The 21,988-nt window shown below is 42.9% G+C and overlaps 1 protein-coding gene across 1 annotated transcript; it reads right to left on the reverse strand.

The window, feature by feature from the left end:
* Positions 1 to 5,002: 5,002 nt before the first annotated feature.
* Positions 5,003 to 14,645, reverse strand: tulp4b (TUB like protein 4b). Its single transcript, XM_053434945.1, is given in 16 exon segments — positions 5,003 to 5,146; positions 5,942 to 7,449; positions 7,516 to 8,280; positions 8,932 to 9,309; positions 9,404 to 9,547; positions 9,637 to 9,730; positions 9,995 to 10,149; positions 10,206 to 10,337; positions 11,257 to 11,491; positions 11,612 to 11,836; positions 12,300 to 12,466; positions 12,548 to 12,694; positions 12,767 to 12,947; positions 13,387 to 13,548; positions 13,774 to 13,902; positions 14,394 to 14,645. Coding segments are annotated over 16 exon segments (4,791 nt in total). The 3' UTR covers positions 5,003 to 5,029.
* Between the last annotated feature and the right edge of the window lie 7,343 nt (positions 14,646 to 21,988).

Here is a 21,988-nt window from a genome sequence, read left to right on the forward strand (position 1 = left end):
CTTAACAATAATAACAATATATTATATGATCAACTTTATTGAATCATGTCTAACAACAATAATCAATAGATTCAATTAGAATTCGAATTCCTGCCTCACCACCATGCCACCTGCAATACCAGTACTCGCAGACACTGGTGCGGCTGCTGTTACTGCTGCACCGTGTGCATGTGTACAATGCACTGGGCACCCTCTGCTGGTAGGAGAGAGCTAATGCACTGTTCATTTTTGCCTTGGTGGGAAGGGTTCTTGAGCTTTCCATCATCTGCGGCACTTTCAGTCCCACGTCCCTGCGGTCACGACGTAGAGTGGCATGAATAAGACTGCTGTCGCTTCTCTAGGGAGGAGGAAGTGTGGCAGTTACCTGATTAGCCGGATCAGGGTAAGGAGGAGGGTCTCCACTTGGTATCGAGTATCGAGGGACAGAGAGACGACTCAGTGTTGCTGAGCTGTACGGAAGCTGAACTTTTTTATTCTCAGAGGAGGTGACTCTGAGTGTGGCAGAGCCTCCGATGCCATGCACAGTGTATGCATTTTGGTTTCGAATGAGGCGCCTGCGTGGCCTACAGACCTCCTCCACATTGCCACTGATGTCAAAGGTCGTGATCCTTTCATACCCCAGAGGAGTCGGGTACTGCAAAGTGACGGGGTGAAGCAAGAAGTCATCCTTCTTCAGACAGGGGTCGGTTGTCTGGATGCTCGGGCTGTTCGTGACAAGAGCCTGAGGTGTGGCTGCGGCTGCGATTGCAGAGACTACAGTGCCTGGATATGGAGGAGGAGGATTCACCTTCCTCATCTGAATCTCGACGGACCCATCTGTGTCGCTGAAGGAGGGGGGTAAAGTCCTTGGCAGACTTGGATTCAGAGTGTGCACCATGCAGCATCTGGTTCTGCATCTGTTGCTGCTGCTGCTGTATTTGGTGTTGGAGCCGGGCTGTGGATGGGAGCGATGGGAATGTTGACTGTACAGGGAGGATTGTCTCCTGCCACTCCCGATGGCCCCATAACTTCATTAAAAAAAAAAGAATACAGAGAGGGTTGAACACGGGAAGGCTCATAAAGTCGTGAGAAATCTTTCGCCCTTCCGGCAGGTAGATTGTCATCTGCCTCGGTTGCAAATGAAGTAAACTGGTTATATTTATAAATCAACATTCCGGATCCTTAATTTACCTGAAACTACATAAAATAGTTGAAACCTAAATTATTGCAATTTACAAAATTTGTTTTGGCATGATCACAAATACGGAAATGCAAAACGAATATTACAGATCAAAGGTCACGTCTACCGGAGCCTAGCCCAGACTGGACAAACTAAACACCTTTTGAGTTTCATGACAACTGAAGGCTAGCACAGGTTCTTTTTCATGTTTGGAAAGGGAGGGTGGGGAGAATTCAGCTGCAACATGCCACTTCACCACTAGATGTCACAACATTTTACACACTGAACCTTTAAACTCTAATAAATGACATAATGAATAAGCTCAAAGGCGTCAAGTACTTGGCCTGAAACTTGTGTTTTAGGGAAAGAATTCAATGCAAGGGAAACTGAAGTAACTTTTCTTATTTCATTTATCATTAAGTTAAAGGTAAAACAATTCAATATGTAAGTTTGTGTTAGTTCAGGCCGCTGATGCGTACCTGTTGATCGTCAGGGGTCCAGATGCCACAGGTGATCTGACTCTCCAGGTTAATCTCTGAGGACAAGTGTCTCTGTCCACTGACTGAGCCGACTAGCACGAAGCCGTCTCGGTACGCGACGAGGGCTTGAGTGCCGTCATGTGACCAGGTGAAGTCACTCACCTGGTGGAAAAGAAATGGTCAATTTGTGTTTGTGTAACAACCATAATTATACAACAGAGATGTATCTTGGTCTACTTTTTCTGTATCAAATTCTCAAGTTATTATTAAAAAACATTTTAAGTTTGAGATCTGCATCGTCAGGGCTCTCATTGCTTTACCTGGGCTCCTCTGTCGTTCGCTAACACCACAGACCATCTTCCTTCATACTGGATCCACACAAAAATCCATCCCTCCATATCGCAGGTGGCCAGCTTCTGAAAAGGCTCATCACAACGCACCAAGACAACCTATGTCATAACACATAACACTGCGACTGTTACTATTTTTTACAAGCGCCGGAGGCTGCCCGCACAGAGGAATGAATGATTAATATCTAGCACGAGCATAATGGTAAAAAAAAACAACATTTTAGGCTGCACCGCAAAAGAGGAGGTTTGTTGAAGTCTTGTTACTCTGAGACAAACTCTGAGAAGAAGCTCACAGACCTGTTTGCTGGGGATCCTTGACCGCCTCCATTGTGACTCCTCTGGGCCTCGGGTGGAAGTTCAGATGATGAAGTTCTTCACATGAAGGAGTGACTGGGATCTCCGCCACTAAGTCAAGTCTCCACAGATACCCCCCCCCCTCAGTCACTCCTCCACTCAAACATCCGTACACGCCCCAGCTTCAGGTGGCTATATATAAACAGTCTGATAACAAGAAGTTCACATAAACATTATATTCAATTAGGACAAATCTTAACAATAATAAAGTGCATTGTATAAACAACTTTATTGAATCACGTCTCACAACAGTAATCAACTCATCTAATTAGAAAATACATAACCTGTAAAATTACGTCCTTGATTTGTATACACACTATATAGACACCCACACAGACCCACACACACCCACACACACACACACACACAAACAGAGCAATGTAAACAGCAATGTATGATTTAAGTATGTGAGTGTGTGCATGTATTGTGTGTGTGTGTGTTTGTATGAATGTATAGATAGATAGATAGATAGATAGATAGATAGATAGCAATTGTGCCCCTTGTGTAATTTAGTATTTTCAGGATGACCCTGCGGTGAAGCAACTGATATCATCTTTTGAGAGCTCCTGGAACCAGAGTGCAGCTGTGAAGCAGCTTTTCTCTGATCCTGTCTTTGTTCATATAAAAGCATAATCATTTTATTTGATGTGTAGGTGTGGAAGAAACAGTCTGGGGGGAAATTTACTTCTTGTCCAAAGAAAAGAATCAGTAAAAGAAAAGTACTCAAGATATATTTCTACAATGTGTGCATAAAGGTGAATGTATGTATTACTCGTAAAGAGAACAGTTGTCTTTTTCCAGAACTACCATGCTGCACAACTGATCTCTTTATTATCGCACAACAAACAGACTGAAGCAGGAATCCTGTGCTTTGGGCTTCTGGGATCGTCAACATTGTACATCACAGAGTAAAAAAGCACAACAACCAAAACAACTGGAACAATAGAGTTTTTTTTATTACATTATGTTCAGCCTATAGGTCCTTGTCAACCTTTGGTCATAACATTTTTGTTTCCTTCACAAAATAAGAGAGAAATAAATAATCAGGCAACCCGCTATTCATACGGCAGTATTGCTGAAAACTGACACACACCATCGCTGACATCTGCATGGGATGAAAAGCTCTTAAATGAAAACTCTACGCACCCAAAACCTTTCCTGTGCCTCCCTCAAAATACTTTCTTTAAAATAACCTTCTAATGTCCTGACATTCCCAAGTGTGTTTCTTTTTTACATTAGCACCAATTCCACATGAATCTCATACTAGCTGTTGATCTTATCAATTGATGGATAAGTTGTATTAAATACCTTTGCAAGTTTATAGTTCTCGTTCTTATTTTCCACAACTGTAACATCAACAAAAAATCCATGTTACAATTAATGAAAATAGAAAATTGTTGAAAGTAGCAACATATAAGCACATTTATTTCTATGCATGTAATAATGATGTCAGGTCACTTACTAAACACACAGTGCAAGCAGCGCTATATTTTCTTTTGCAAGTACAACATCGGTTCTATGTAGGTAGCATCACAGCACACAAGCTCTATCTAAAGCAGCACTGACTTCCAAGGAGGCAAAACTACTGTACTTCACATTCAAATTCAGATTTCAAGCAGCATCATAAACACCCCATGAAAACAACACAGAGCCGGTCCGGAGAGACCGACAGAGAGAATCTCAATTGTAACAGTCTGTTCTGTTTGGGGATGAGATCTTTGTTAGACCATTTTATACATTTTTTCCTAACTGGCTTTGTTTCAGTCAAACACATTCAACTTTGTGTGGCCCATGTATATTCACTATTCACCACTTCTGACAATTTCCATTGTAATGGGAGGTTGGATAAAGAAATTGTGTCCAAAATAATTTGTGAATGGGGATTTTCAGTATTGTGGCTAAAATAATCTGTATTTAATATGTACTTCATAGAAGTGGCATTGATAGAACATATATGAGCTATGGGTAACTGCAACCAGCTAGCCCTGTCGAACTGAGTTTAGATGCATAGTTGCAACTTATACAATCAAATATATATATATATATATATATATATATATATATATATATATATATCAGTATATTGTCTAATACATGTTCAACAGAAAAATGGATTTGAAAAAAGCAATAAAAATACAATGTGTACTCAAACAGAAATAACAATAGGGTTATACTCACTTTAAAACACTATACTTAATTTACTTAGTTGTTATAGTCAAATTTGAATGTCGCTGCACCTTAAAAAACTACTTTTTTATGTATTTACTCCACAAATGTACATTAAATGATTAATGATTTGTCATGCATCAAGATTAACTAAGTATTTAAAAAGTTGGAGGATGTCTTAAACCCTGGAGGCTTACTTTAAAGTAACTTAAAGTACTTAGATCACTTTTTATCCAATGATAGTGAGTATTTTCTAATTCCAGTAAATACAATTTTAAGTTTGAATACATTCAATACATGAATTAGAAATAATGGATGTACTGATATAACTTCCCTCAATAATGACCTGGACTTTTCCTTTAAAAGACTCCTGTAAATTATCTGCATGTGCAACTCATATGATAATCTCTTCTGATGCAACGCTGACGCTGTGGCAGGTACAGCCCCACACTGAGAGGTGCACAGGAACACACACAGCAGCTTCTTTTGGATTCTTCTGCAAAAACAAAAAATAAAACTTTTCACTTCAGCCTTTGAGTCACGTTGGCCAAGGCCACAGCAAATGCCTGCACTGCTGAGAAAGGATACTGGAAATCCAAGATGTAGGCGTTGCCATCGATCCTCCCGAACTGCATCACCTAAAAAGTGAGAGAACATTTCCAGAAAGCGCTTAACAACCAACACATTAACAATTTTGGTGATAAATCAACTACTAATTATAATGTAATCATCAATTAATACACTCATTATCTTCTTGAGTATCACATGTGATAAAAACTGAAAAATATAAAAGATGCATTTATTCGTCCCAAACACATGCACAGTCATGCAAAGGCACACTCATGCAGCTAGGGAAATTTAATCTCTGCTTTTGACCCATCTGGTGCAGTACACACAGAGCAGTGAGCAGCCATGTACAGCGCTCGGGGAGCAGATGTTGGGGGAGTAAGGTGCCTTGCTCAGGGGCACTAGACAGGGTAGGGAGACTCTTGGATTTTTGGACAGATCAATCCAGGTTCGTCTTTTGTTGTCTTTCCGTGGAGTCGAACCAGAGACGAACCAGAGACCTTCTCTGCCCATAGTCCAAGTTTCTGCCACTAGCCCACCGCCTCTCCGCAAAGGCGGTGATTTTGATAGCGCTTTCAAATTGAGATATTTAAATGTCATTTGTTATCAACAAAAATTACTCAAAGTTACTGAATAAACTTATTTTATTTGTGTCTTATCAGTAAAAGTATATTTTTGGGTTGGCCGAACATTGTTCTTTATTCATCGGGCCTGTATACATACAAGACAAAGGAAATCGCCAAAATAAAAAGTAAAAAACATTGAATGGTAATTTTGCTTTGAAATAAACAATTATTCAAAATCATTTCAGATTACTGCCAATACATTCTAATGATTTCAACCATGAAATCAGATCCTTTGTTTACCTGTCGACCATCCAACTCGATCTGAAAATTCTTTGCGGACTCCTGCGTGACTCGTCCTCCGAAGTCCAGCTGGTAGACCTGCGTGGCTTCGTTCCACAATGGTTGTTTATTGGCCATGACGTAGACAAATCCTTGGCTGCCTAAACTACGGTCCTCTCTTTCATTCGCCTTGCGACATTTAATCTCCTCCAGCTCGCTCGCCATACGCATGCTGCGCTTGTTCTTCCAGCTCTTCTTACTACTCTGGTTCTGGTTCATGAGCTCATCGCCGCTAATGAACAGCTCTGGCTCGCTCTCGGAACTATCCTGGAACTCATTCGTTGTCCTGCTCATCTTCTTGGTTTTATTGAGTTGCTCTCTCGGCCCTTTGGGCTTCTTCTTCTCTCTGCTGCCAAGCCTCGGGCTGGAAATGAGCGTGTTGAAGTCAGAGAGCGCTCGCCCTTCCTTCCTGGACTTGCCCTCGGAGAGGGTGGTCATGTTGGCCTCCTCAGCCCTGCTGTCCAGTCTTTTACGGCTCTTCTTGTTGAAGCGCTCCGACTCCTGCGGCACAGGGCTCTCATTCAGGGATGATGGCTCTGGAAAATTGTTCGCAGACTCTGTCAAATCCTCTGTGGCACTTTTGGATGGTGGTAGATCGGTAGGTGGAGGGGGAGGCGGGAGAGGAGGTGGCGGGGGTGGTCCAGTCGGGGGAGGTGGGGAGAGAATCGGCTTCTCTAAAATCTGATGGGTTTTGGTTGGGAGGGGAGGTGCTGGAGGGTCTTGCATGGGTGGTGGGCAGGGGTAGGGGTTCCAGGGTTGGAGGTTGACAGGGTGCAGCTGGAGTCCAGAACATGAGCTGGTTCCAGGATACATCGGAGGGAGGGGGCAGCAAGCCAGGTTAGCGAGACTTGAAGGGTAACCGGGTGGTAAGACCAAAGTGGGATCCTGCTGAGCAAAAGGGACTTCGTTTGGAGAGCATTGTGGTGGAGGGTTCTGTAAGGTCTGAAGTGGGGGACCGCCGTGACCCACACCTGGTGGAAAAGGTGAGAGGGATATCTGGTAACCTGATGGGAAAGTAAGAGTGCCCGTGGTCGTACTTGATGGCGATTTCGTTGTGAGCACAAACGGAAGGCGTGTCATGTCCAATTGTTGAGCCTGACTAATGATGATTGGAGGTGGTTTATGAGGTCCTGGTTGAGGAGCTAACATGGTTTGCTCTGGGGTGAGCCAAAACTCCTCGGCCGTGGATGTGTCCCACTGGTAAGGCGGAGGGCGTTTCACCGTCAAACTGACATCTCCGAGAGTCAACTGACGCATCGATTTTTCAAGGTGACTCTGTTGATTTAAAGTCTCGTCTTCAGTATAGGCGGAGTTTACGTACACTGTTCTGTCCCGGCTGTTATCAACAGCACCCAGCAGACTGTACGATGAGTGGGATGCCAGAGGGGAGGTGCTCTTGGAGTGCACGATAATCGTACTGTGATGTGAACTTTTCCCCGTTGGGAATTCCTGCCTCACCACCGTGCCACCTGCAATACCACTACTTGTAGTTCCACCTCCACCTCCACTGACACTGGTGCTGCTGCTATTACTGCTGCACTGTGTGCATGTGTACAATGCACTGGGCACCCTCTGCTGGTAGGAGAGAGCTAATGCACTGTTCATTTTTGCCTTGGTGGGAAGGGTTCTTGAGCTTTCCATCATTTGCGGCACTTTCAGTCCCACGTCCCTGCGGTCACGACGTAGAGTGGCATGAATAAGACTGCTGTCGCTTCTCTGGGGATGAGGAAGTGTGGCAGTTACTTGATTGGCCGGATCAGGGTAGGGAGGAGGGTCTCCACTTGGTATCGAGTATCGAGGGACAGAGAGACGACTCAGTGTTGCTGAGCTGTACGGAAGCTGAACTTTTTTATTCTCAGAGGAGGTGACTCTGAGTGTGGCAGAGCCTCCGATGCCATGCACAGTGTATGCATTTTGGTTTCGAATGAGGCGCCTGCGTGGCCGACAGACCTCCTCCACATTGCCACTGCTGTCAAAGGTCGTGATCCTTTCATACCCCAGAGGAGTCGGGTACTGCAAAGTGACGGGGTGAAGCAAGAAGTCATCCTTCTTCAGACAGGGGTCGGTTGCCAGGATGCTCGGGCTGTTTGTGACAAGAGTCTGAGGTGTGGCTGTGGCTGCGGCTGCGGCTGCGCCTGCAATTGCAGAGACTGCAGTGCCTGGATATGGAGGAGGAGGATTCACCTTCCTCATCTGAATCTCGATGGACCCATCTGTGTCGCTGAAGGAGGGGGGTAAAGTCCTTGGCAGACTTGGCTTCAGAGTGTGCATCTGCATGTGCTCGATTCGTTCTAGCCCCAGTTCGATGGACGGGTGAGCAATTTGAGGCAGAATGTGAATCTGCTGTAGGGAAATGGTTGGATAGCCAGTCGGAGGTGGAGGCAGCGACATCTGCATCTTCAGCTGGTGCTGCATTTGCTGGTGCTGCCTCTGCATTTGCTGATGCTGCTGCTGGATCTGCTGGTGCTGCTGCTGGAGCTGCTGCTGCTGCTGCCTCATCTCCTGGATCTGTTGCCGGATTTGCTGCTGCTGCTGCTGCATCTGCTGCTGCTGCTGCTGCATCTGCTCGTGCTGCATCTGCATCTGTTGCTGCTGCTGCTGGATTTGGTGTTGGTGCTGGAGCTGTTGGCTGTTCACTTGCTGTTGACCGTGCTGCATTTGTTGGTGCTGCTGAACCTGCAGTTGTTGTTGATGCTGTTGCTGCTGTTGATGTAGCGCTTGCTGCTGCTGGTGCAGTTGCTGTAGCTGTTGATGTTGCTGCTGCAACTGTTGCTGCTGCAGCAGTTGCTGCTGCTGCTGTGACTGTGATTGATGATGGTGTTGCTGCTGTTGCTGCTGTTGCTGCTGTTGAAGATGATGCATTTTCTGCTGCTGCTGCTGCTGCTGCTGCTGCAGCTGCTGCGTCTGCATTTGTTGCGACTGCTTGGACGGCTGGCGGGGCTGCTGCGAATGAGGCCGCTGTGGGTGAGGCGGGAGATGTTGAGGCGGAGGTGGTAGAGTACCAGGAAGAAGAGGACCCATCTCCAGCCCGTTGAAGATCACCTGGCCAGGGTTTGAGTATCTGGTCGGTACTGGGTACGGGGATGCAACTGCATCCTGGCTGTGATCGGTGACCGGGACAGAAGCCGCAGCTGCTGCGACTGCCGCCGCCGCAGTGGCTGTGGGGTTGGTCAAAACATCGAGCTGAATATTCTGATTGGCCAGGAGCGACTGAACCAGGCCGATACTCTGAGTCGGGGACATGGCCTGAGCCGGGCTGTGGATGGGAGCGATGGGAATGTTGACCGTACAGGAAGGATTGTCTCCTGCCACTCCCGATGGCCCCATAACTTCATTAAAAAAAAGAAAAGAATACAGATTGTTGAAAACGCATTAACAGTAATTTCCTGAAATCTGACAATATGGTGCATTATTTATTCACACCTGGTAAATCGTCCTCATCTTCACTGAACACATTAGGGTTGAACACAGGCAGGCTCATAAAGTCGTGAGAAATCTTTCGCACTTCCGGCAGGTAGATCGTCATCTGCCTCGGTTGCAAATGAAGTAAACTGGTCTTATAGATGACTAAAAGACAGAACAAAGTGATTGTGACTATTCAATTTGTCCGAAATATGAACATCATTTGCATGTGTGGCTTTTTTTTAAACATTTACCTGCTCCAAGGTTGGCGGGGAGGAACGAAGCAAGTCCCACTATTTTGAACTTTGTTCCCCAAATGTTGGATGTGACTTGAGCAAGGTAGTTGTGCTGTGAAAAAGAAAATGGATATAAAATAATGGATATAAATGAGAAATTAGAATTCAGGGTGAGCCTACAGTTGGGAGATTTCATTTATCATATATATTTATGTATCAACATTCCAGATCCCTCCTTTACCTGAAACTACATAAATCAGTTGAAAACTAAATGTTTGTAATGGCCCTATACAAAATTCGAATGCAGATACTTCAGTATCATTCGCGAACAGGTCATAGAGATTAAATAGTGGACAGTCTTCCCAGCAGGTCATACCTCAGTGATTCCATCCATAGAAAACTCCCGTCGTGTCAGACTGGGAGATCGGATCGGAGGCTTCTTTGTCGGTAATCGTGGCGACCGCTGGCCTTCCTGATTGGTCCGTGAGAGTTTAGGGGATTTTCTTGATTCTATGTTCATCCTTTGAAACAAATAGATCATGATGACTCAAACGTGGATAAGGCCTGTGTAAAGTTAATGTATATAATTTCTGACCTGTTTCTTCGGGATAACTTTGGTGACTTCTTCCCGACCCACTCGTCGCTCAACTCAATGTCACTGGAGTCTGAGCAGTTACAGCTGTCGGCGTATGAGATCATCGGGTTCACACACACCTCCTCTGAAAAGACAAACCCAGTGAAAGTGATTTGAATGAATTCTAAATCAAAAGCAAGTCAATGTTTTCTGGGACCTCAGGCCTAAAGCGACTTTAGTGCTGCCCGGTCATTACACAGACTGTTCCTGCATCAGGCCTGAGACCATGTTACGTCAGAGAGGAGCCGTCATCACTACAGTGTGTGTTTGTTCTTAGTCAAGGTGAACGATGGCCATACAGCATGAATATGTTATTCTACAATCGAGCACAGGCTGGATTAATAAGGCAAAGATTTTTATTCAAGACGACAAGGAACCTGATATCTGACCTTTGAGGAGGTTTGCTAATGAGTCTACTGGAATTTCCCTTTTTTTTTTCCACAAAAAACGCTACTAATCGTTTTCGCCTCCTTTAAAGAGCATTTGTGAAATAAACATAATCACTATATTGTCGATTGCAAGATGGGAAAACTGATATAACTCTGTCTGTGCATTGGCTAAGTATCTAATGCCAAGAGATGATAAAATGTATAGTAGCATGAAGAGTGGAAGTAGAAGGAATGCAAAGCGAATTCCCCCAAAACACCAGAATAGCTGTATCCCCATGCTACTAGTCTTAATTCTAAATTAAGCTGCTCATCTAATTTTATTTAGCAAACAGAACAGCGTCCAAATAAAATCTGGATGCTTTATTATCTATCGAATTTAATTATGAATAATATGAATATAAATTTAATTATTTATTTCTGGCATTTGGGCTTTTTATTGGAAAAAGACTGTAGAGAGACAATAGTCGGATATAAGCAACATGGTTTCCAGGCTGGAATTGAATATAGGATATTATAAACCATGCATCTTAAGAGGAAGGCCGCCAGATGACCCTCAACAACTTTAACCCAAAACAATATGTTGTTTTCGAATCAGTTTAATATGAATATCCTCACCTGCTTTGTTGTCTGTTTTGGGATCCATGATGATGAACTCGGGCCGTAATTTGCTGATCCTCCTTCCTTTGAGAATAGGCACCAGCCCTCCTAAATATTCCAGGTAGAGAGTGTAGCAGGGTCCGCCCGCCTCCGGGCTGTCCTCCGCCCGCTTCATGGTGCAGTGGAGCCTCTCGTTGCCAGCTGTGGGATAGCTGACAAAGTCCCGGATGTTGTTGGGGTCAGGGATCGGGGGCTAGAACAAAGAGAGGAAAGGGCTGTGAGATTTCTGGACACTCAAATGAAAACAAGTCGCTCTCAGCTGTTCTTTGTAAGCGGGTTGTCTAGGATTGCTTCAGAGCAGGGATCACTTCACCTTGATGGTTGGTATGAAGGCAGTGGTGACATAAGAGCAGAGCAACGACGGCATGTTGAGTTTCCCCACATCCTTCTCCTCTCGCAGGGCGCTGGCGATGCCCTGCTGGCATAGGAGCTGGAGGCTGGCGACCCTGTGCTCCACACGCACCACGTACAGAGCGGGGCCGCAGGCAAGGAAGAGACGAGAGTCTCTGTGACCCCAACAGATGGTGGTGATGGGTCTCTGAGGAAAAGTTATTCATAATAAAATAACTTGAACGGTTCTAAATCCTTAGTGCGGTGTTTTATCTCTTCAGTAATTATCCACACTGTGCTTCTGTTTTGAAAAGCGCAATGGAAATAAAAGGATTTCACTCATAGGTAACCTGACTGACAGTGACAATATTCAAGCTGTACTCTGCCTCAGGAATGTAAATTTATTTTGTATCATCTACTTCTTAGAATCAATTTAATGCACAATGTGCTTGGCTTAATTAGCATTAATAATTAGCATGCATAAAAAAAGTGAGTTTTCGACAGTATCATGAATTCTACTGTGATGAAAATCAACTGAAGAAATGAACACATAATTGTCATGGCTTAACAGATATCGCGATCAGAAAAAAATATGTTTGGCTTGATCACAAATACGCATATTCAAAACAAATTTTACAGGTCACTTCTACTGGACCTTAGGCAGGACCAACCTGCGCCGGTGTCTCCAAAGTGTAGATGTGTTCTCCTTGGACGTTATAAAACTTAACGAGGGCGTTCCTCATGATGGATCCACACGAAGAGTCGGGGGGAAGCCCGTGTCTCTCCATGCCGGCCACAGCCAGCAGATCTCCCTGGGAGCACCACTGGGCTTCAACATCTGTGGAATGAAGAAAAACATATTCAAAAACAATTCATGAGAACACTAATAAATATCTCATGGAGACATTATTTCTTTTACCTTTCAGCCCTGAGCGAATTACAGCAGGAGAGAGGTCATCATAGTTGTTCATCAAACTGATATCTCCCGATAAGAAGGTGACTGTTAACAGTGGCTTGACTCGCCGCACTTGGAGGAAAACAGAAAAAATTATTCAGGTAACTCCGACTAGCAGAGAAAGGGCTAGTGTGTGTGTATGTGTGTGTGTGTGTGTGTGTGTGTGTGTGTGTGTGTTTGCACCTAAAGGCAGAATATTGTCGTCAGAGTCAGTGTCGCTCTCTGTGCTGTCCTCCACCAGGAAATTGGGGCAGTTCCAGGACATGCTCACGATCCCGTCAGACTCGTGCAACAGAACATGGGCAAGCATCCGGCCGTGGCAGTCCATCACTATCACCTGACCATCTGCTGTACCAAACAACACCTGAGGGGGCAGTGTACATTATAGGTTCAGGGTGTAAGATTTAGGTTAAATCTATTGGCAGAAATTGAATATAAAATAATCCTAGTGATATTTTCACTTGTGTGTTTCATCTGTGTGTTGTTGTTTTCTTTACCCTAGAATGAGCCCTTTATATTCAAATACTTTATATTTACATCTCGAGCGGGGCCTCTCTACGGAGGCCGCCATGTTTTTTACAGTACCCCAAACTGGACAGGAGAATTCAGCTGCAACATGCAACTTCACCACTAGATGTCACTAAATTCTACCCAGTGAACCTTTAAACTTTAATAGATGACATAATTAATAATCTCATAGGCATCATGCACTGACGTAACATTTCTTCTTACATTTATCGTTAAGTTGAAGGTAAAACAATTCAATATGTAAGTTTGTGTTAGTTCAGGCCGCTGATGCGTACCTGCTGATCGTCAGGGGTCCAGATGCCACAGGTGATCTGACTCTCCAGGTTAATCTCTGAGGACCAGTGTCTCTGTCCACTGACTGAGCCGACTAACACAAATCCGTCCCTGTACGCGATGAGGGCTTGAGTGCCGTCATGTGACCAGGTGAAGTCACTCACCTGGCGAGGAAAATAAATGTTCATGGTCAATTTGTGTTTGTGCAACAACAATAATTATATAGCAGAGAAATGTATTACAGATGTACCCATTAGTGATATTAACTGTATCCTGGTCTACTTTTTCTGTTGCATTAGACTGTGACTATTTTCCAGTTCCATTTCATTAATCATAAAAAAAACATTTTAAGTTTGAGATCTACATCGGCAGGGCTCTCATTGCTTTACCTGGGCTCCTCTGTCGTTCACTAACTCCACAGACCATCTTCCTTCATACTGGATCCACACAAAAATACCTCCCTCCATATCGCAGGTGGCCAGCTTCTGAAAGGGCTCATTCCAACGCACCAAGACAACCTATAAAAAGCACATAACACTGCGACTGTTACTATTTTTTCCACAGGCGCAGGTGGCTGCCCGCACAGAGGAATGAATGATTAATATAAAGCACGAGCATAATGGTAAATAAAAAAACACATTTTAGGCTGACTGTGATTTAAAAATTCAACACAGATGGAAGCTAAGTATATAGACATGACAGCAAAAGTCTAACCCAGAAATAAATATGTTGTAATACTTAAAATAAAGTTAATGCACCGTCTGTGTCTATAGCAGCTTGATATGCAAATATGGACGTGAAGTTCCCATAACCTGAATCTGTACATTGGATGCATTTCATAATTTTTTTTACATTTTTTGAGGGGAAAGTTGTGTGAGATAACTTAAGAAAGGAACATTGAAAGAGAAAAGGAAAAAAATGTCTTTGTGGAACATGCTTTAATGTGTGTAACTTTAACTTTAAAAAAGTCGGTGAGGAGAGTGGTAATGCTAAGGTCAATAAACGGCACCTCGCTGTTGTGTCCTCGCAGGTTAAAATTGATTCTCTGAGGGGTACTCCTGTCCCTCCTGCAGTGACTCGATGTAAACGTCACCCCAACGACTCCCCTCCCGTTCCCCGTGGCGAGCCAGCCCTCCTCATAGTAGCGCCTCCGACACACCGGCTTGTCCTTCTCGCTCTTGGGCACCCGGCCTTTCCACGAGAGGCAGAGGATGTTGGAGTCGCTGCAGAGGATGGGACCATGTTCCACGGCAGCCAACATCCCTACTGAGTGACCCGGCTGGTGATGTGGGCAAAGCAGCAGGAGAGGAAAGTTAGAGCCGCTACACATTGGTTGATTTAAAAATAAAACAGCACTTAAATGCTAAGGATATTTTGGGATGTACAATGTTGGCTGTAGTCATGGTCAGCATGAGGCTGGCTGTGGTTACTGATGTAGGGAATCCATCAGCAACAATGGGGAATAACATGAGAAGAAGAAAAAACATAAATAAACGGGACTGAAAGTTCATTCTCGGCTTGAGATTACATAATCTCCATCGAGGAAGATCAAGCGAAAGCTCATATGCTCCAAAACAGCTACTAAATAGACAATGTTTGGTCAGATACTTATTGCTCAGTCAGAAATTAACTTTAATCACACTCTTTGAACCCAGAATGAATAATATGTGCTTTATGTGCTCAGGAAAAGCCCCAGAACAGCCTCTAAATGGACCTTGTGGCAAGAATTATCTGCCATCAAATGAATCTTTGCAAAATGGCTAGGCATAGAAAATATTTGTTCTGTATGTATGTGTTAGCGTGCAATTTTGTCTATGTTATTCAGGATTTGTAGTTATTATTTTTCTATTGCATCTTACTTAAATACATACTGTGTATTCTAGATAATTTCTGCTGTGATAGTTTAATGATCAAAAGTTCCAGAACAGTGATTAAACCGACCGTAAGCAGTTTTTCTGTTGCTCACTTGGACATGACTATTTGATGAAGGTGCGGCCGAATATTAAAGTCTTTGGCCTAAATGTGAAACGTTAAAAGTTATAAAGGCAAACCACCTTGACAAAATACAAAAAAAACACTTTCAATCTATTCACGTACCTCACACATATCTAGTTTTGCAGACTTCATATTAGAGATTCACTAATTCACAAATCAGTGGTTGGAACTTGTGTTCCATCCTAATGAGTTTCATGAAGCGAATCACCATGTTGGCATCTCAGTGTTCAAGCTGCTGTTCTGTTATTCACTGTGTACAGAGCAGCTTTGGGATTTGTCTGTACATTACATCATCACTACAGTCTGTCTCATATTTGTTCAAAAGGACATATCGTGTAAATTTAATTATAGGGCAAATAATTATAAAAATAATAATAAAATCTGTAAAAATACTGTTTCTCCATCACTGGCTTTGTTATATTGATTAATAACATAGCAGATTCGATGCATTAACTTCGATGTGTGAATAGAAATTGTGCAAAGGCCACACATGTAAATGTATTTACAAATAAAACCATTTAAATCTTTAAAATAGAGTTTTGCCCTTTTTGTTCCATCTTAAGTAGCTTTAGATTGTTAAAGATCATTTTGTTCCACTGCCTGAGACCATTGCGTGTTCCCTATCTTTTTATGCTACCGCTTTATTGACACAAGAAAAATAAATAATACATATAATAGTCACACATTCTGTTAAAAATAGATATGTTAGTTTTAGGTCAGGCTTACTTGATATCTTTGGAAACTGTTTGATTACCCTACAATATAAAATCTAATTTTTTGCATGCCAATAATGAGTGGCCGCCCACAAACAGGTGAATCATACAGTATTTTACAATCTTTTATGAAAACGGCAAAAGGACAATAACATTAGTCTGTGATTAGTCATGTCATATACATGTAACATACCTCATGGTTCCTGGACATGTTGAGTCAAAATCCCTCCATTGAAGGTGTCCATATTTCCATTCAATTGCTGCACTGAAGGGTAATGGCTGCTTTACTCCCTCTACTTACACAGTAATCTAAAATGCATCATCCAGGCAGATGTCGTCCAGATCTAAATGTTCACTTAAATCAAGCAGCTCTGCTCTCCAGAGCTTGCCATGAAAAGATGTGAGGCTTCTTTCAACGCCAGGCGGCCCATCCCTGGTCTTCTGTGGGAGAGTTGTGCAAAAATCCTGCTGTAAATGAGGGAAAAATAGGAAAAATCATAGAACAAGTAAAAGAAAGAGAGAAAGGAAGAAAGAAAGAAAGAGAGAGGGGCAGAGATGAGTGTTGCTTTAAATAGACGCGTTGTCATTCAGTGCATCAACCTTGGATTTCACAGTTTCTCTCAGTCTCTATGCAACAGCATCACTGCATTGGAGACCAGGGCACTTTCAGCAGTCTCCATGGGTACTGATGCTGTCTGTTCTTCCCATTTTACGTCAAACACCAGAGCAGCCAGACAAGGATGTGAACTCACATATTGCATTACATTACATTGCATTACATTACATTGCATTACATTACATTACATTACATTACATCTTTTGCATGGAACATATATTTAACATATTCTAATGAGGAAATAACACCAAAAACCCGAATCTAAATAATACAATCTGCTTTTTTAAGTTGCATATTTTGCAGCATCGGTTTTAGAGTCGAAGTAAAACACCCATCACCTCGTCTGCAAAGGTCTCTCACTACACTGCACATCACATCCCCTGGATGTCTCATTCACAGTGCGTTATGTGGCCGCATGCAGCAATTGTGAACGAGCCTGTGCAGTCGAGACAGACACACATGATGAGGGAGAAGTGTTTTTAAATCATATGGATGCACAAGGACGAGCATCGTACCTGACAACGCCGTGAAGACGTCTTGTTCCAGATGCGAGCAGCGGCTGCACGGTGCGGTCGTGTCGCCAGGCGCTGCCTCTCCTGCGCTGGCGCACTTTGGGGTTGTCGCTTTAAAACGGGTTGCCATGAGGCAGGTAGCACGGAAAACAAAGCCCCGCATTTTCAACCTACATATAAATAATCCACTCAAACATCTAATGAGCTCGTGAAAAACAACTGGGAGTGACTAAGTGCATTTTAATATAATTTGGGCGCTTTTTAATATGGAGTCTGGTGCATAGGAATACTGGATTTATTAAAACACCTCAGAAAGGGGGGTTTTGTCTCATAATGGCAACCTCACAGGATTTACCCCATCTCTGTTGAAGTTGAAGTGACATTTGATGTGATGAGTGTGAGCATAAGTATCATAAATCATGTAACCACTATATGTCACATTTAAGTATCGTATGATTGCTATAGATTCAATTATTGTAGAGAATCAAACACTGTTGAGTATTTCACATTTGCACAAATAGGTCATAAAAGTTTTCAAACAAGTTGGCTGGCAAAGCCTGTGTTGCTGGGACTATTGAGTCGTTCATGTACAATTACCAATGAATTACAAATGAATATGTACCTCATGAAAATAAATTGAATTTAGAAGAGAGTTTTATGTGTGTCGTAGACTTCTTCCCACGATGCAGAAATGAAGGCAACATATCTGAGATACAAATGTCATCATCTTGCGCAATTGGTCTCATAGCCTGGACAGTAGTGATCGGGGGGGTGGCACCGGGATATGGACGTACGGAGGACAATATTAACGTTCGACCAATCGCAAGTCAGACTCAGGACGTTTTATTGCATCAAATAACTAATCAAAACCAAACCAAAAGAAAAATAAATACTTGAACACACAGTACATCAGTGTGATAAGAACAACCTAAAATGGCCGAAACCATCTATGAGAAAAGCTTATTTGATGTGGAATTGTTAGTTCGGTCCGTGCCCCATCTGTCAGGTGATAGAGATGCTTTGGCTTTACTGTTGGGGAGCCGCCAAGTCATCTGTCTCCATATATGGCCTATGGTGTGTGAGTGTGTGTGTGTGAGTGTGTTTGTGTGTGTGTGTGAGTGTGTGTGTGTGTGTGTGTGTGTGTGTATGTTTGTGTGTGTGTGTGTGTGTGTGTATGTTTGTGTGTTTCTGCCACATCTCTTCACACTCAATGCCGCTTGTTCTTCAACTTATCGATCTCGGAATTATGTTTTCTTTCTTTCTTCCCTTGAAATGGGTCAGAGCACAGAGCAGGTTAATGCGTTTTACACTCTAAATAAAGTGCTGATATTGTGTCCAATGACCTCTGCAGTGTTGTCTATTAGATACAATAAGCTGGAAAGTAACATCACACTGCTGTCAGGGTATTGTGACGGATGTAGGGCACCTCTCTTTGTTTTTAAAGATCAGATGCTGCAAGTATGACGCAATTAAAAGTCCACCAAAATGAAACGTCCTGTTTTTATTTACTGAAATGAATGATCGCAAAAAACGTCCTCATCAGCAGGTGGTTCTCTGTGGAGTTTTAATAATATAATTAAATAGCCTGAAATAAAATGTTATCATATTTTGTTATTATTCAAAACATTAATATTGTTATTTTCCCACGGGATTAATAAAGTATCCATCTGTCTATCTATCTATCTATTATTTCAAATGTAAATCAAATATATTCACTAAAATATCTTAGTAAGAAGAAAAGTATTTACTAGATTTAAATGATCGCAAAACTTCCTCATCGGGAGGTGGTTCTATCACCATAGCAACCAGATGCTAAGATTTGAAATGGAAGATTATTTTGATTGACAGGGACACTCCCTCACTACCTCCTTTGATGCTTTGATGAACAGCATCATACAAGGTATTTTGATAGGAGACCTCTGATTGGCTGTTGATTGCTTTAAATACTGTTCAAGACAGTTGCTACTGCACTCTGACCTTGACTGAGGTAAGTCATGTCTCACTCTCTCTCTGTATTTACCCAGCATGCTAACCAATACAATTCAGGCTGATAATTTAAGTTTGAAATGAAACCACTGTATAATATGAAGCTGCTGCTGTTACATGTTGATAATGTGCTGTTTTCTGTTGCTTTTATGACAAATGTGGGAATATTGTAGCTGGCTTGTTTTGTGTTTTCTGCTGCTTATCTTAATGAGTGATATGTGATAACGTGATGCTAAGTAGCGTTAGGTCGCCGAGGCCAGGCCGAGCGAGGCATTGTGGACAAACACCTGTAGCACCAGGACATTTCCACATTTCACATCTTAGTCCAAAAAAATGTGATTGTTGTAACATTGGGAAGATTAACCTTGGTCTTTAACTTTAGTATTTAAGACAAAGTAAAAAAACAACAACTGCCATCACTGCCAATCCAATTCAGATTCAAATCAAAGCGTCTGCTTGCCATGGTGATGATGAGGAGAGTTTTCCCAGTCATTTATTTCAAAAAATGCTTTTTTTTACTAGTGAGTTTTTTTTGGTTAATGTGGAGTTTGAATGTGTTTAAGGACAAGTTGACGGGAGCTTAAGCTAATGATAGGAGCAAGTTACATGAGGTGTGTAGCTCCTTTGAGGAAAAAAACAATCCCTCTCCATTGGGTCTAATGTTATTTCAGGGAAAACCTTTCTGGAAGGAGCATCAACTCGCATAACTCGCTCACATGGTCCCATTTGTTTACTCTCACAAGTTTCAAATATATCTGTGTGTCCGGCAAAGTCTTGGAATTCTCGCGGTGTCTTTATTTCACAGATAGGACTTATAGTTTCTGAATTATAGTTGTTTGAGTGCTGAGCTCAGAGTTTAGGGAGAGAACAGGTGCATTCAGTTGAGTTTCCATGGCAACCAGATACACACACATAGCAGGAGTGGAGTCTCTCTCTCTCTCTCTCTCTCTCTCTCTCTCTCTCTGTATTTACCCAGCATGCTAACCAATACAATTCAGGCTGATAATTTAAGTTTGAAATGAAACCACTGTATAATATGAAGCTGCTGCTGTTACATGTTGATAATGTGCTGTTTTCTGTTGCTTTTATGACAAATGTGGGAATATTGTAGCTGGCTTGTTTTGTGTTTTCTGCTGCTTATCTTAATGAGTGATATGTGTTAACGTGATGCTAAGTAGCGTTAGCTCGCCGAGGCCAGGCAGAGCGAGGCATTGTGGACAAAACACCTGTAGCACCAGGACATTTCCACATTTCACATCTTATTCTAGTAAACGATGTGATTGTTGTAACATTGGGAAGATTAACCTTGGTGTTTAACTTTAGTATTTAAGACAAAGTAAAAAAAAGAAATTCAAATTCAAATCAAAGCGTCTGCTTGCCATGGTGATTGATGAGGGAAGTTTTCCCAGTCGTTTATTTCAAAAAATGCTTTTTTTTTCTAGTGGTTTTTTTTGGGTTAATGTGTAGTTTGAATGTGTTTAAGGACAAGTTGATGGGAGCTTAAGCTAATGCTAGGAGCACATTACATGAGGTGTGTAGCTCCTTTAAGGAAAAAAACAATCCCTCTCCATTGGGTCTAATGTTATTTCAGAGAAAACTTTTCTGGAAGGAGCATCAACTCGCATAACTCGCTCACACGGTCCCATTTGTTCACTCTCACAAGTTTCAAATATATCTGTGTGTCCGGCAAAGTCTTGGAATTCTCGCGGTGTCTTTATTTCACAGATAGGACTTACAGTTTCTGAATTATAGTTGTTTGAGTGCTGAGCTCAGAGTTTAGGGAGAGAACAGGTGCATTCAGTTGAGTTTCCATGGCAACCAGATACACACACATAGCAGGAGTGGAGTCTCTCTCTCTCTCTCTCTCTCTCTCTCTCTCTCTCTCTCTCTCTCTCTCTCTCTCTCTCTCTCTCTCGCTCTCTCTCTGTGTCAATTGTTTTACAATGAATATTTGATAGATCAAATTCACCTAAATCTTACACACTATTTCCTCCTGTCACCTGCAGACATAAAGCCATTTGACTTGATCCAGACAAGAACAGAAACTTCTTCGGAAAACGGTGCATCAATCCTTCCAACAGCTTCATCCACGAATAGATCTGCTCTGTGTTGGAAACCATGGAGCAACCAGATGTTGTGATGAGCCTCAGGATCGAACTCCTCCGAGCCAACAAAAAGATCATGGCTCTTAAATATGGTACCGAGTCTCTGAGGGAGAGGATGTTGCAGCTGGAGAACCAGCTTAAAGACAGAGATGCTGTCATAAAGATGGCGGTGGAGAAGGAGAAGGAGAAAGAGAAGGAGAAGGAGGTGGAGAAGGAGACGGAGACGGAGACGGAGAAGGAGATTCAGGCCCTGAAGGAGAAGGTGGAGCAGCAGGAAAACCAGCTGAAAGACAAAGACGGTGTAATAGAGAAGGAGATCAAGAAACGGCGCGCTCGCCTCAGGGCCTATCTCAACTGTCTGGCTGAGCTCACAGACTGTCAGGCCAAGGTTAAAATGATGGAAGCAGGTCTGCATCAGGAGCCACCCCAGCCTGACACCACCTGTAGCAGTGAGGTGGAGGTGGAGAAGGAGAAGGAGACGGAGAAGGAGAAAGAGGAAGAGAAGGAGAAGGAGACGGAGACGGAGAAGGAGAAGGAGAAGGAGGAAAAGGAAGAGGGAGAGAAGGAGAAGGAGACGGAGACGGAGAAGGAGAAGGAGACGGAGAAGGAGAAGGAGAAAGAGGAAGAGAAAGAGGAAGAGAAAGAGGAAGAGGAAGAGGAAGAGGAAGAGGAAGAGG

The sequence above is a fragment of the Pleuronectes platessa genome, chromosome 11 (genome assembly GCF_947347685.1).
Source record: "Pleuronectes platessa chromosome 11, fPlePla1.1, whole genome shotgun sequence".
Taxonomy (NCBI): domain Eukaryota; kingdom Metazoa; phylum Chordata; class Actinopteri; order Pleuronectiformes; family Pleuronectidae; genus Pleuronectes; species Pleuronectes platessa.